Below are 15960 nucleotides of genomic sequence, written 5' to 3'. Positions count from 1 at the left end.
TTGGTATTATTTGACTCTGCAACTGTAGCTCTGGCTTGTCTTTGTTGCAAAAGTTTGCTGATTAAGAACAGGCACAGAGTACGATCTTACACTACTTTACGTGTCACCACATATAGTGCTTTTAGATAAGTTTTCTAAAGCTTTCAGATTTATAAGACAAATGATAAGGTACACATCCTTTCAGGCAAATACTCCTGGTTTCTTTAGTTTGTTTCAGTTCTTATGTTGAATCTGTGTGGAACGCATGTGTCTGTGTCAAGGTCTAGTCTGCCAATAGCTTGTGGAGCAGTGGTAGTGCAGAGACTTAACTCATGCTCCAGCAAAGCCCTAGCTAGGATACCTGTCTAAAGGACATGTTGCACTTGTGAAACCCTGTTAACTGGTGGTTTCCTTTTCCATCTAATTTGCTATCTTGTGTTTGGCAAGTCACAGGGGGTTAAATATCTAAGAGCTCATCCTACTGTTACTCCTGCCTGGTTCAGAGGGCCCTTGTGGTGTAGCTGGACCAGTGAGCTGCTCCATTCATTGTACCAGAGCTAGCAGTATTGTAACATTCAGTAGTCTCCAGTTTTTGTTGCTTCTAATTTGGGATAATCATGGCCTGACACAGCTTATCTTCTTTACCATGTGCAAAACTGAATTATGCTTTTAAGTTATATGTGTACATCTGTGTTTCTTTGAGACAATAAAGAATGGAGATCATTGCATGCATACAATATAACCCTCTTAATTCAAGAGAGAGTACTTTTAAAATACTATTAGATAAGCATGAGCAAAACATATGATTACTCTTGAAATCCAATCATTCTGAAAGAATAGCGTGTTCATGATGACAATACTCCTTTCTATTGTCCTTCTATGAATACCTGAAATGCTATTGAAGTGTTTGCAGTGTGTTTTGATCCATCTGTAACATTCATTTAACCATTAGAATAAGACTTGTTGGAGACACTACAGGAAGAGATTAGTAATGAGTGAATTATCTAATCAGGGAATAGAATGTAATTCAAACTATATGAGTGCCCAGTCACAGGAGTCAAATAGTGCCATCACAAACATCAAGTATTTAACTGAATACTCACAGCCTTTACACAGCTTGATAAAAGTGATATTTTGACAGACGAACTCAGATACCAAGCACATTTGTAAAACTGTAGATCACCGTTGGATCATGCAATAACTGAATACAATGCTAAAAATTGTTATACTATTTAGGGGATGGAATGAAGCAACAATTCAAAGATAATTTCTGTTTCAAAGAGCATGCTGTCCTACATTTACACAATATTCAAAGTGAATAGATGTGTGAGAGGTGAAGGTGCAGTACAAGATAATGTACAGTGCACTACTTTCAAATACAATTAATAAACACAGACAAAATAAAGATTCTTTTTCCCTAATCTATTAGCAATTTTGAGGTAAAATATTCATTTTGCTGCTCAAGTAGGGAAATTTAACAATACCAACCAAGCTTGGCATGACCAAAGCAGAATACGCAGCCATCTGCCCCATTGACCACAGACTGGATCACCTCAGCCACAGTCCCAGCACACACTTCAGCCTGTCACAGGTATTTAAAAATGGAAAAAAGAAGGGGGGGGGGGGGGATAAAAGAAAGCATTAACAATAAGAAGGAAAATCAGTATTTTCAGTGGGAAAATGGTAAAAATGTTGTCTGTGCTCCAGAGAGCATGTTGACATACCAAAAAGCCTAACCCTGCCTGTCTCATTCATGTGACCTGTGCTGCTGATTAGAATGACTTTACTTTTGTAAGCACATGAAGCAGGACTTTTTTTCTATCTCAGGTAAGTTTCATTTCCTGAAGCATCAATATCCTTTGTGGGGTTTAAAAAACAAATGTACATATTGTAAGGGGATGTGCTTGGCTTGTTAAAACTACCTGTTTAGGGGATTTTGAAATACAGTTTTGAATAAAAATCAGTCCAATACTGAGGAAATTTTAAAGGCTCTATTATTTGCCCAGTTAGGAATTGAATTCAATTCCACTAGCATGTGGGTATAGAATTTCAGGGGGTCAGCCTCTTCGGTACTATCTTGGTGACTCTACATTAGCATGAGTCTTCTCAGCTTTTTGTAGCAGTAGGCTCCATTCTGAAGACCAGAGCAGTATTTTAAGAAGTAGGACACTGAGATTTACCCTGGGCATTCTTGGATTTAAGGCTCAAGAAGGCTGAATGTTTTACAGTGCTGCTGCAGAAACTGCCTATCAGTAATGGATGAAACTAAATCAGTTCAGGCCTTGATGGGAAGCACATTGCATTTGATAGTAAATCACATAAATTCAGATAGTTCACAGCTATTTCTAGACTACGTCAACAACAAAAGTAAATTGGGTCAAGAAAGGGACTGTTCACAGGCCAGTCCCTTGAACTTGCACCCAGGCATTAGTCTGGGAGCTGCTAGCACCAGAACTAGGTGAGGGCCTGACCTAATGATACAATTATATGACTTTAGCTGGTCCTGTGTCCTAGCTCTGTTTAGTTTGAGTACAGATACAGCATTACAGGGTGGTTTTCTAATTATACCTTGCCATGCTACTTTCCTTTTCTGCCGTCCTCATGACATTTGGGTAACATAGTTCATCAAAACTAAGACATATAATAAAAAAAGGAAATCTGCATATATACAATTGAATAAAGATTTGCAGATTAAAATTCCCAGCTTCTTATAGTAAACTGCAGAATACAACACTGTAAAAATAACTCTTGACCACTTAATAGTAGAGCACTGCATTAGAGAACTGAAATTCTGATCAGATCTCTGTATACACCAAATAGTAAGATTTTATAACATACTTGTTGATATTGAGGATTTTCCTACTAGGCACCATCTAGCACATTTATTTCATGTATAATTTTAGGAGCAATTATTTACAGTAAAGAATAAAGAAAACACACAATTATTGAGTTAAAATTTAATAAACTAATTGCATTTTTGATGATGATGGCAGATCAAATTTGGTCTGAAAGTACTACTGTTGCATGAAATTAATTTGGCTGTGGTGCACACTACTGTTTCAATAACTGTTCTGGTCATTCTTTGCCTACCTGTGATGCATCTTGGGGGAAAACCGCATCAAAAGCAAACATCTTGGGTGGAACCTGGTTTCCCCTTTTCTGGAAAGCATTTTGACCTCCACAGGCCAGTGGGTCATACAGTGTGATTTGCTTCTTGCGGGGGTCAACTTTTAAGAAAGAGCTGGACTCAGACGTGTCTCTGGCAAGTGTGGAAGAAATGCGCACCATGACTTTGACCTGTCAGTAAACACACAAACAGAGGAGCACATTTCATTAGTCTGTTAGTTGCTTGAGACTGATATGTTAAAGGAATTTTCCAACTACACTTGAACAAATCATACTTTCTTGCTGTAGCTAGTGTCTCAGCAGAAGTTAGTGATCACACATCAATTACTAGGCAGAATTGTTCTAAAATACAAAGTAAATAAGGCCAGAACTCATCTCCATCAACAAGCAACTTGTGTATTTAGAATCATGATGTACATCGTGGAGTTTTAGTGTCGGTGTTACTCAAGATATTTCATCATCTTGTCTTAATCTCGACATAAATTGAAAATTAACCATACCTCAGTGGCCCAATTAAGAAAGCTGAAAGGTAATCTAGACTGCTAAGCTAGCAGAACCGTTGCAGTTCCTACAAAACAGTCTGATCAATAAAAGCACATAAAAGGCAGATCTGTACTTTACACCTTCACAATTCTAATTCAAAAGCAAAGATGAAGTGCTTAGTTCTAAGAGCCACAATCAAAGAGTTGTGAAAAGAGATCTGTTTTAATAGTCAGAATTTGAAATTATTATTAAGTCAGTGGATGTAATAAGCGCTAAAAGATTTGTCAAGACATGTTAGCTTACAATACACTAAATAACTACATAACAAAATCTTATTCCTGAGGAAAAAAAAAATCTTCATAGATTTAATGAGGTTATGCTGCACCCTTAGCCTAGTTGGTAAGCAATTTAGATGTAAGTAAAACTGAAGACAATAAGTCTGGCTTTGGTTCTCCCCATAAATTCACCACCAGCAGACACGTGAGCTCCTGAACTTTACAGGGCAAACATCACCTCTCTGACAGCTTTAGCCATACCCGCACACACTCTGTCCTAGAGCAGACTGACTTTCACACCAACTGGACAGAACTTTTATCTTAATGCTCCTTAATAGTATGTCACTTGCATCAAACTCACCCACACTTGGCATGAAAGTGACCTCAAAAGATCCACCTCAGCACAGAATGGGAGCACATCTGCTGTGGGAATGGCAAATGCACTCAGAGGAGGTTGTAGCCTTAGAAGATAGCTTGCAGTTCCTGTTGGTCTTACTGAGACTGGTGCTCTTTTATGTAAGTCTCATTTCATGATGGCCTAAGATCATCCCACATGCAAATAAATCAGCTTTGAGAGATAAAATATGGGCCAATCAATTTTTGACACCAGTCCTTTGAAGACAACAGAATGAAACCAGGAACTAACTGGAATTATTCAATATTTCTGTGAGATCTCATCTATATATCAGTGAGTCAAATGGGTAATTTGGCTCCACGTATTTTAACCTGGGAAAACAAGTTGTCATTAAATGATGAAATAGTCACAAACCTCCTCACATGATTTCAGTTTTACACACTTAGCTGAGGGGAAAAAAGAAAATACTGCTTGGGTGTGAGTGAGTTCTTCTCCATTGCTTAACTGAACTGCTTATGAAACCCAAACTCTAAATGAAAAAAGCCACTTTTAATGTCTTGCCAAAGGCATTCTTCTAGACCCAACCCTAAGTCAGGCTGATTTTCCACCAAGGACAAAGGCAGCCAACACCACTCGTCAGCCCACATGAACTGTGCAAGGTCTGAATGCTTATTCCAGCCCTAGAAGCTCAGGAAGCTCAGAAGGCAGGCACTAGTCAATGTTAGCAGAGGAAGGAGGGAGTATAACTAAATCCTAGAGCAGCAAGAAAATGAGGGACAGTATCAATCTCGAGCTGTTTCCCTATATTCAACTTTGTATGCCTTTGGCTATTTTCTACTGTGTCCCACATTTTTAAACAGATATCAATATAACAAGCATTAGATTGATCTCCTGGAAAACAAAACAAGTGTTATTCTTCAACTACTTTAAATAAAATATTGCTCTGCTTTGGAAAACTCTTTCCCTTTAAGTTTATATGTTCTTTTAGCTGCTATGAATCCATGTCCTTCTGATCCTTGATTCCTCTGTGCAAAGGAATGCTAACTGAATACCTTGGGCTGTTTGGGGGGTGTTTGGAAAATGGACAGTGCATGAAATTTAACAAATCTTCATATACAGGCAGTCTAAGAGTACTTTCTGACCTCAAACTATATGGGCTTTCAGTTTTAACCTCATCTATACGCATTTTGTTATGGCATAATATCACTGGCTTGGGTCCAGATTTAAACCTTTTCACACAAAATCAGATTAATACCTGCCACTTCTTACCGAAGTAATACTCCAAATCCTCCTAACTTCCAACAGCTACAGTGATAGAACCTGAGGAATCAAGTTCCTATTTCCCTGGAGTAAAGTACCAATTTAACTGAAATCCTAAAAATTTACTAGCATCAGATAAACTGAAGGAACCACTAGAACCACTATAAAAAGAAAAGAGCTCAACTCAGAAGTCCCAGGAGTTGTCTAACAGCATACATTTTCAGACCGTGTTGCTCTGGTAAATATAAACATTTCTCAGGAAAAATACTGCTATTGCCATGAACCTTTGCATTTCCTGTGCACTGGGGATTTTTGTTTTGAGAATCATAGAATCACATCGTTTGGAAAAGACCCATAAGATCATCAGGTTCAACTGCTCATCTATGACCAACAAGTCCACCACTAAACCATGTCCCTAAGTGCCACCTCTACATAGAATCTTAGAATAATTTAGGTTGAAAAAGGCCATGTTCATGTGTGTTAGGGCAGAGGACTATCATATTGGTTACATGCAAGTACCATCATAGCCGAACCACTTCTTACCCATTATAAAGGTATCTGTGCACCTTGGCATACCTTATCATGGGTAATTTGGCTTACCTCCATTTAGATCAGCCTGCAGGAGCTGTCTCCACCTGAGTCAGTTGTCTGACCCCTTTGTAGGCAGTACAGAGAAACAGGCATTTCTAGCACTTAATTTGAATGTTCTGTTTTATAACAAGATAAAAAGAGTTAGACTCCAAAAATGCTTCTTGCTCTCTCTACAGCACGACTGGCATCTTAAACGTTTACCTGAGATGTAGGTGCCTATGTTATACACTGCCTAAAGTTATTCTTTTTGCTGTAAGCATAATAAAAATATTCTTCTGGGGCAGCACAGTCCCTGGCCCAAAGTCAACAATGGGCGTGCACACAAACATGAATCTGTGTGACAGTCTCCAGCAAAGTTCACATGCCAGCAAAAATAAAGACAGACACATGACTGTGATGGACACTGAGCACAAGTAGTAACAGAAGTAGCAACAACAGAACTCATTTGGTAGTTTGTAGACACTAGAGTATTCTTCCAGGCCAGTTTCACATCACTGCAATTCTTTCAAATTACTCCTGATTTACATGACATTTATTGAGAAGACAATTAGATCCCATCTGTGCAAAATGTATGTCCCCTATATGCCATGGGAGCTGTGACTATAACAAAACCCAATAGGCAGGCAAGATACAGGCAAACTTCAGCCCTGAGAAACACATATTGGAATTCAGAACTACATATGTAACTTTGGCACAATAAACTAGGCAGACCAAAAGAGATTTTAAAACATCTGAGCCAGATACATCTTCTGAGAAGACAGGCAGGCTTCTGGTCTGGCAATCAGGCTGAGATTACTGAGCTAGGACTCCTCCTGACAGCTGTGCCTCAGGGCAGAATGATTGTGAGCTAGTGGTGTGTTCTCTGCTTCACACTGGCCACCTGTAAAATGGGCAGAGTCACAGTTTACTTCACTCTGAGGCACATTGATATATTCATACAGTCTTAGCCTGGCCTCAAAGGACTGGCAGTAGCCATTAGGTAGACACTCCATTGTAAAATATTATTATGCTTGTAACCTAAACCCAAGGATTCATGCAAAGCGCTTCCAACAGTGGTTATGACAAGAGTAAATCAACTAAGTTACAGCAGTAGAAACAATGGGAGACCAAGACCTCCTGCTCTGCTGTTTCAGTCCTTCGTTGCAATTTACAGCTGGGGTTAGTCAGGGGAGGCTCGGAGTCTGTGCTGGCCCCTGAAAATCAACACCATGGGGGAGGCAGTATGAGGATGGGCAAATGTAACTCAGCCAACTATGGGGATAGCACAGGAACTTAATGGACCTAAAAGATTTCAGCTCAATTTAAGGAACAGACAGGCTGAAGACCACATTGCTGCTCTGGGGAAGGCAGAAATACAGTGCGGTTAATTTGAAACTAACTGAAGAGTGAAGTTTAAGAACTCTAATACTTTATGCTTGCAATTTGTATTTAAATAAACTGTAAATTGAACTTCCCCTTAAAAAGAAGAAAGCAGGTTTTCTGCTTCACTTCCTATGTGTCACTACTCCTTTAGTTCACTGCTACAGTGTCCCACTAATCTTGTGTAATTGAAGCATTTAAGAGATACCACTTGAGATTAATGAGTCCACTTAGTCTGCCAGAAATTCTTGTTTGAATTCCAGTGACCAGGTCTTAGCAGTGTCCAGTCTTAGATGTACCTCTGGCTTTCTGTGGGGAAACATGAAAGCAATCTCTTGAAACATGGTAAAAACAAAAAAAAAGGGCCTAATTTTGATCTAATTTTGCACTCATGTAAATCTCGCTGAACTCAGCAAGAACTACCCTAACTTACGAGTGGAGAGAGAGAATAAAAGAAAAGGTCATTTGCTCTGCATCATTACTGTGCCTCTTCCAGGATATAACTTCACTGAATTCTGCTCATGTTGGTAGCATTTTTAATGTTTTCTCTTAGGAGGTTACAGGATTTCATTGAACAACTATTTAATCCAACAGCATCCCCATTTACTTCTCTGGTTTTCAGTTCCTGCTTTCAAAGACAAGGTTTGTTCTTGCATGAGTTCTACAGTCATCAAATTCTACAATATTACTGCTGATGTGCAATGTCACAAATAAAAGCTGAATCAGAGCTGCATTGTTTAGATTTCCTCTACAGGGAATTTTTGTAATTTTGTCTATGCATTTATTTTACACATGTGTGTGCATTTAAATTATATATACAAATTTTAAAAGCATATATATTTTCTGAACATACATAAAATTAATATTTTATTTTCATAAGTTTCTCTCTAAATGGCAATTATTGACACTGAAGGGTTCCTTCATGGGTACCATTCAGTAGCATCAATGGAAGATCTAGGGAATAGCTGTATTATCACTGTGCTACTGTACTATATAAGCATAGACCTTTTAACCAACTCTACGAATATTTCAGTTACTCTGAACCATGTTTCTTTGTTCCTCGAAGAAAGAATTTGCTAATTGCAGGATTTTCTTTAGATGAACTCAATTTGTGACCTGTCACAGACCTTTTGTTATGTTCATACACTGTGGAGAAGGACAAAGGTTCAGCACACTCTGCAAAGTAGAACTGGTGCCATAGGTAAAAAAATAAGGCCACTGATGCTGCCATGTCTCCTGTGCCCATAGGGGTCTGTCTGGAGCACAGTCAGCAAACTGAGCAGGGAAGGTGGGAGAGGTAAGTTGTGTCAAATCTGTATCACACAAATAGCTACAGAGACAGGAACAAGCCAACACAAGCAATCAGAGGTCGACACTGGGAATATTATCACTTCCTTCTACTCTTGCCTGTAAGATTTCATTTGGGGTTCATTTATCTAATTACTGCAGGGACAGAGCTAGACAGCTGTTGCTTCAGGCACTGTGCTTGCCATTATGAGCTGCTTTTCTCATCAATCATTTGAGCAGCTTCTGCTGGACGTGTGCTGGGTAGTGGTGGGAGGCAGGAGCTGCAGTGCAGTCACGAGCGAGACAGGCCAGCCGGGGCTATTGAGCTGTATCAGCACTCCATCAATGTAATGGCAATCACTGGCTGCAGGAACAGCCTTATTGGAGGTTAATGAAGAGTAGGTTTTGTAATTTCTCACTGTTACAGTTGTAAATAATGGTGGCAGGCATGCATGTTTGCTGTAGCCAGCCAGAAAGTGCTACAACAGCACAAAAACCCCTGTAACATCTCCCATTCACTTATGCACATACAGGCTTTTGCATGATAGATGTAAAGCTTGAAGCCTTTCTGAGGTTTCCAGAGAATATGAAAACCATCTGTTAAGTATTTTAAAGGATTTTTCTTACAGATCATGAGACAATTAACTGATGGTGCTAACATGGAATCTAGGAGGTCAAGATAAAAGGACTGACCCAGAACGTGACAAATACAGGATTGTGTGAGGGAGTGTTGATTTAATAGAAATGTGGTCACATTCAGAAAAAAGAAAACAAGAAACAAACTTGGGTAAATTATGTCAGTTCAGGAAGCTGGTCAGGAAGTCTGTGTAAATAGGCCTCATTTTCGTCTCTGTTTTCACAAAGGTAACTCTCCTAGACTTCAGTGCTTTGTTTTAGCACCAGTTAGAAAATAAATATGCCTGATCACTCTTGCTCTTGGTGGAAATGGCTGTTACTGCTACTAATGCTTTGGAAAAGCAGTGAAAACAATTGGAAAAGCAATAGCATTACACTGTGCAGATCTCCTCTTTTTTTATGACTGTCCCTCTATCTTGTGTAATTGCTAAAACTTTACTGGCTCATCAACCCCATCCTGTACAGCAGTTAAACTAATTTGCACTTGTAGAAACAATGGGAAGTAGTGGCAGTGTGTACTGCACCCAAATACCAATCATGTTATTTGAAAAACTTGCACTTATCATGATTTTGCTCTTTTTCAGTTGGATGATGCAACTCTAACAATGAATTCAGTAAAATCTTGTGTGAAATATACTCAGGGTCACGGGGCATGGCTCAGTGATCTCCTGTCTTGTCTGTGTCAGCACTAGTTGTGAGTTTTGTCACTAAGGTTTGGTACAGTCGAAAGACAATGTTGAGCACCAACACTGTCTGAAACCAGCACACATATCAGCCCAGCCATTCAGCGGTTGCATTGCTATTTCAGGATTTACTAGATTATAAATTAACATAGACCACTGCAACCTTCTTCCACTCTTAAAAAAAAAAAAAGAAAGAAAATAAAAAAAAAGACAGACATAAGGATCATCCTGTCAGGGGAACAATCTTTCCCTAAGACTCCCCACATGCAGACTGTGGGTTCCTGGTTTTTCTTTTGCTTCCTTATGATCTCTTTGAGGGAAGTCTGTGTTTCAGAATTGCAAAACTGGGCAGTATATAGGTTCCCACATACCTGCATGTGGATCCAAGGAAGTGTACCTGCACCTATGATGGGGCCAAAACCAGCCTAACTTAACCCATGTGCTGGGATGAAATTTTAGAGAGCAAGAGAGTCTTTAAACATCACTGAGAGAGGCTTTTTCATAAGAACTGAACAAACCAAAACAGCCTCCAAAAATCCCAGCATGGTCAACATGGGATCAGCTGGCAAATCTTGTCTTTCATGTAGTGAATCTGCAGATACGTAATTATGCGCCTACTGATATAGTCACCAGATGCTAACTTAAGTCTCCAACTCACTGCTGCAAAAATTGATTTGCTTCTTCCCCTCTGATATGAGTTTAATATTCTGTGCTTAGTACAAGTACAGTTGACTGCCAGGAATTTCCAGATCTTATCTTTTCCTTGGTGCCAGATCTCTTTACCTTTCAAAATCAAACATATATTTTGCTTCACTTCAGTGACTGTTTAGAGTAGAGGGTTGACCCTCTTCCTTTTTTTCTACCTAATACAACTTTTTTAAAAGGGTCTTTAGACATAAAGTATCTATCTATTAAATTAAACAAGGGGAAAAACTGTTCTCTGGCCCAAAATGGAGAAATGGCATCCTTCCCTGTAATTCTCATTCTCTGCTATGGTGTGGCCATATCCAACGGTCTGCCAACATGGTCCCTTGCCCATGCTAATTTAAAAACCATGCCTGGAATTGTTTGGGAGAATCTAGTGGTCCAACACCATGCCAGGGACTTTGTTAACAATGCAGGAGTACAATGATTGAGTGCCAGTGCCCAGGAACATTTTCTATTCCTGTTTAATTTCTTTTTAAGTCTGTGCTGGGTTTAATTCCTTCATAGTAGCTGGTATGGGGTGGTGTTTTGGATTTGTGATTAAAACTGTGTTGATGACATAGGGATATTTTAATTATTGCTGAGCAGCACTTACACAGACCCAAGGCCTTTAGGGCTTCTTGTACCACCCTGCCAGCAGGTAGGCTGGCAATGTGCAAGAAGTGGGGAAGAGATACAGCCAGGACAGCTGACCCCAACAGCCCAAAGGGATATTCCATACCATATGGCACCGTGTTCAGCATATAAACCTGGGGGAAGGAGAAAGAGGGACACATTCAGAGATATGGTGCTTGTCCTTCCATTACATATGATGAAGCCCTGCTTTCCTGGAGATGGCTAAGCACCTGCCTGCCCATGGGAAGTAATAGATGAATTCTGTATTTTGCTCTGCCTGCAGCTTTTCCTTTTTCCAGTAAACTATCTTAACCCACAGGTTTTCACTTTTACCCTTCCAATTCTCTTGCACATCCCACTGGGAGGCAGTCAGCAAGAGGCTGTGTAGGGCTAAACTGCCTGCCAGTGTTAAAACACAGAATTGCCCCAGCCACAGATCACCGAACAGCTTAGCCATGTTTTCCATTCTTTCAGTTAAATACAAGAAACTTTGGTCATGCAATAGTGGCCTCCCAAGCACATGATATGTCATATGTTGCTCTGTTCTATTCCAACCTGGCTTGATAGCTACAGATCCTACAGACAGATCACCCAAACTCATCAAACACATTTGTAGCACCAGCGATGCAAGCCTCCCTAAAGAAATGTCCATGCTCTTGTGAATGATGAAGGCTTCTGCACTTTGTGCTGCCTACTCAAGGCTGCCACCAGCTCACTGGGGAGAATGGAGATGGCAATGGTGAGTTGCTGGCTCCTTCTCATAGGCCATGCTCATATCATGCTGCTGTGCAGAAAGACTGAAGAGAGCTTGGCTTTGTCTATCAGTTTCCTCTTAGAAACCTGCCCTTCCAGCAAATCATGACTGTACTGTTTCAGCTGCCACAAGAACTGGTGTTGATAGAAAGTCGAAGCAGTATCAACAGTAGGCATATCTCAAGCACGTGCCTTGATAATTATGTTTGCTATATTATTTCCAAGAGCCCTAGTTTCCCTTTTTGTAAGGCTGTGAAAGAGGTGCATAGGATGCAGCTTGGGAAATATAAACAGCAGGTCATCTGACCCCTAATTAAAGAAAGTGTGGCACTGAGGGCTTTACATTATACATTCTCTGGAGAAGAAGAATTCCCAGACGAACAAGGCTATCTGTTTTTTTAGGGTTTTTTTTTCTTATCTAAGGAAACAAGAATTTGTATGGAAAGAATGCTGCAAATAAAACACAGCTTCCCTTACACATGTCTTTGAGATGTCTTTTCGTGCTGGAGAAACAAAGGATATACAGGTATTGCAAAGAGATGTATAATCACAATTGTAAGCTTTTCCATTATTTATAAAGATGATCTCCATGACTGCATACAAAAGAAGATTCCCCAGTCTGCACATAAAAATATGCCATAGCGCCATAAATAACAAGTAGCAATACAATTAGACAAGAAGGATTTACATTATTTAAGCCAAGCCAGAAGTGAAAAATTGAAGTTTGATGTCGATAAGCATGAAAAAAGATGTGTAAAACTTTGGAGTGGCAGTTGGTAATGACAGACAGTAAATAAAAGGGATAGTTCTGACTAGGAAAAAGATTAGGGACTTCATGATGAGATAGAAACATCCCAAAAGTACAGGGTCGCATGGTGAAAGAGTCTATATAAATGGAAGGAGGTACAATTATCATATTAGGCAATATAGGTGAGATATATAATAAGTGCTTGGGTATTCAGAGGAGAAATCCAGTCTCCAAATGTGCAGCATAAGCAGCCTCCAGTACCATATGTTGAACAAAACAATCAGCAGAAACTTCAAGGATTAGAGCTAGATGCTTTAATGAGAAATGTAATGCGTTATAATGTCATCGAATTCAGCATTAATTCCTTATTTACCTGCAAGTATAAGAGATGAGGATTTGACCTTAGTTGCAAACAACCACCAAAAAAATGAAATTTGAAAAAAGAAGAAAATTATAAAGCCTGGATCGTAACAATAGTATGGTCTACATTGTTAGTGAACCTTTCACCTGAAGATTCATCAGGGCTTTGCAAAGTCTTCTGACAGAATCAAGACATACATTTACAATTATTCTCGTTTTCCAACAGCAGAAATAAAGCCTAAGAGTAAAAAAATCATCTAAAATCCCAGCAAAGGTATGCTTTACCTAAACTTTACCAGACTACCTGAACCCTGGTTCTTCCCTTTCTTATTCCATTACTGTAGGCTATAATGTTTAAAAGGACATAAACATGATATTAAATTTACTTTTTCCTTCATGTTGTATCCTATTTAATACTACCTTTGTGCTTTTATCTTTGGCAGTGTTACAGGGAGGCCAAATAATTTCAGAGCCCAAGCAGCCAGTCAGAATTAATGGGATCCATTTGTAATGCTGTATATTATCTCTAACTAAAAATACTTTTTTTTTTTGAGCCTTAACAGAAATCCTTGCAACAGATTTTTATTTTGGGCTTGATTCTGCATTCCTCTGAAACAAACAGAATAATTTATTTTGCCTGGAACAAGAAGAGAAGACAAGGTCATACAAGATGCATCTGGAGGTTCACATAAGTCCATAACATTCCACCTCCAACAGTGATCTTACAGTCTGCCCTGTGAGCCTCCCACTGAGGTGGCCTGCACTGCCATCCCTCTGCTCCCCCTCAAACTGTGCTTTGCCAATACCCTTATGGCTCTCGAGCTGCTTGCATCCTACCAAGACACAAACTGGGAGAAATATTTACCATCAGGAGAGAGGCATAAGCACCAATGAGTCAACTTGTAGTCTAAAGCAAATCTACAGCCCATTTGAGACATGATCTGTCTTGGGCATGTTCATATTGTCATTTGTGGGTGGTTGTCACTCCTTTTTGAGGTGGAGTGAGGAATGCCCTACAATGGTCTCCGCTGAGGACACACAGTACACAAAATTACTTCTCCCAGCTCTTCCAGAATCTGTTGCTGAGGTTCTGATTGCTCGTGCTTGTCAGACTTCAGGGTTTTTTAATGCCTACCCCAGTCCTAACATTCAATTGTTTTCTGACCAGTAGTGAACACTGTTGGGATTTTCTGTAGCTCTAGAAGGCACTACAGCCTGACTCCTACCACTGAAGGAAATTAAATCCAAAGAAGTCATATGTCTGAACAAATTTGTTCCTAAAAGCTGGGGATCAGCAAACACAGCCTCTGGTGGTACAAGGAAGCTCTTACTTGGAAAACCCCAGACATACCCACTAAGTCTACACTGCTGGTACAAGGGATCTCTGTGTATTACTCTGCGATACTGGCTCCTGGGCACGCTTCTCACTATGGATACAGTACAGCTCATCTGCACTGCACCCTGTGCTCCCGTGGGAAGAAATCCAGGTATGCACACAAGGAGGATGCTATGGCATGCTTAGCACTGGTCCTGGCCTGACTGATCACAGAACCAAGATATTAGGAGTATAATGTTTTCCTGTGTTCTTTTGGTACTAAACATAACTAGATAAATAACAGGAGCAAAATTATACCAAATCAGAGACAGACAAACAAAAAAGACAGAAAGAAAACTAAACAGAAGCCCCAGATGGGAACTAAGTGCACTTGGACAAATGGAACTTGTCTCATGTCACAAGGAGCCACTAACTTCTTTTACTCTCAGCTGTTGTATATGATATAACATTGCTACTGACCTTCTTCCTTGATGAATGCAACTCTATAGCAATGAGAAACAGTCAACAAAGTGCCATCTGCCTTGTGACCCCTACCACTAATGATTTCATCCACCACTTGCTGCTTTGTTAAACATTACAATAAATAACAGCAGTATTTGTGAATAGACCAGGTAACCAACCACTCACCCTAGAACAAATATCCTGTGCTTGTTAGCAGTGTCTGTACAAGCCCTCAGCTGTAATGCTGCAATCTTAATTTGGGCAAAATTCCCATCATCTTCAACCTCAACTCCCATTTCCTGACTTCTGAGTGCTTAACCATACAACCTTAAAATTCCTTTAACACTGCTGTTTGTCAACATAATCATTCATTATGCTGTGCATAACGTAGGGACTGTGTAATTCTCCTAGTAAGTACCAGCCTTTAATGAATGGCACCTGATCAATATTGCAGAATTCAACATTTGAGAATAAAATAAAAAACCTTTTTCATGAGGCGTGTCTGCAGGAAATGCCAAAATCATTTATCAAGGGTCCAGGCTGATAGCCTGCAGCTGTTGTCCAAAAGAATTATAAAAACATACTTTGTTGAGTCCTGAAAATATGTTTTATGTACTGCGTATAATTAGCTTTTTCCATTACCAAAACACAAAATAAGGACTTATTGATTATGAATGCAATGCCCATTACCTTGTTAAAGTAAAACTTTGCCATAATAGTACTTTGTCCCTAAGCTGCTAGTTATAAAGGATTATTTTATCTTCATTTCCAGGTGCACCTGAAAAACAATCCTCACTGTAACTCTAGACAGGCTGAGTTGCTTAGTACAAACGCAAAAATGCATTTGTATTCGGGTTTCAAAACAGCAGATTAGCAAGTTAATCAGACAAACATTACAAACCAAGACAATGGTAAGCACTTTACCTCTTCCTGGTATCTAGGGGAAGCAGGTATCAAAGGAGCAAGTA

General features: G+C 39.6%; 1 protein-coding gene across 1 annotated transcript in view; it reads right to left on the bottom strand.

Annotated features, from left to right (window-relative positions):
• KIF26B (kinesin family member 26B) overlaps window positions 1-15960 on the bottom strand; it is a 287900-nt gene that overhangs the window by 59888 nt on the left and 212052 nt on the right. Inside the window, exons 6-7 of the mRNA XM_071575037.1 lie at window positions 3070-3276; window positions 1468-1561 (exon numbers count right to left, since the gene is read on the bottom strand). Coding sequence (XP_071431138.1) covers window positions 1468-1561; window positions 3070-3276 — 301 coding nt within the window. The remainder of the gene's footprint in view (window positions 1-1467; window positions 1562-3069; window positions 3277-15960) is intronic.

The sequence above is a fragment of the Pithys albifrons genome, chromosome 2 (assembly GCF_047495875.1).
Source record: "Pithys albifrons albifrons isolate INPA30051 chromosome 2, PitAlb_v1, whole genome shotgun sequence".
NCBI classification, from domain to species: Eukaryota; Metazoa; Chordata; class Aves; order Passeriformes; family Thamnophilidae; genus Pithys; species Pithys albifrons.
This window is presented reverse-complemented; position numbering and strand designations above follow the sequence as displayed.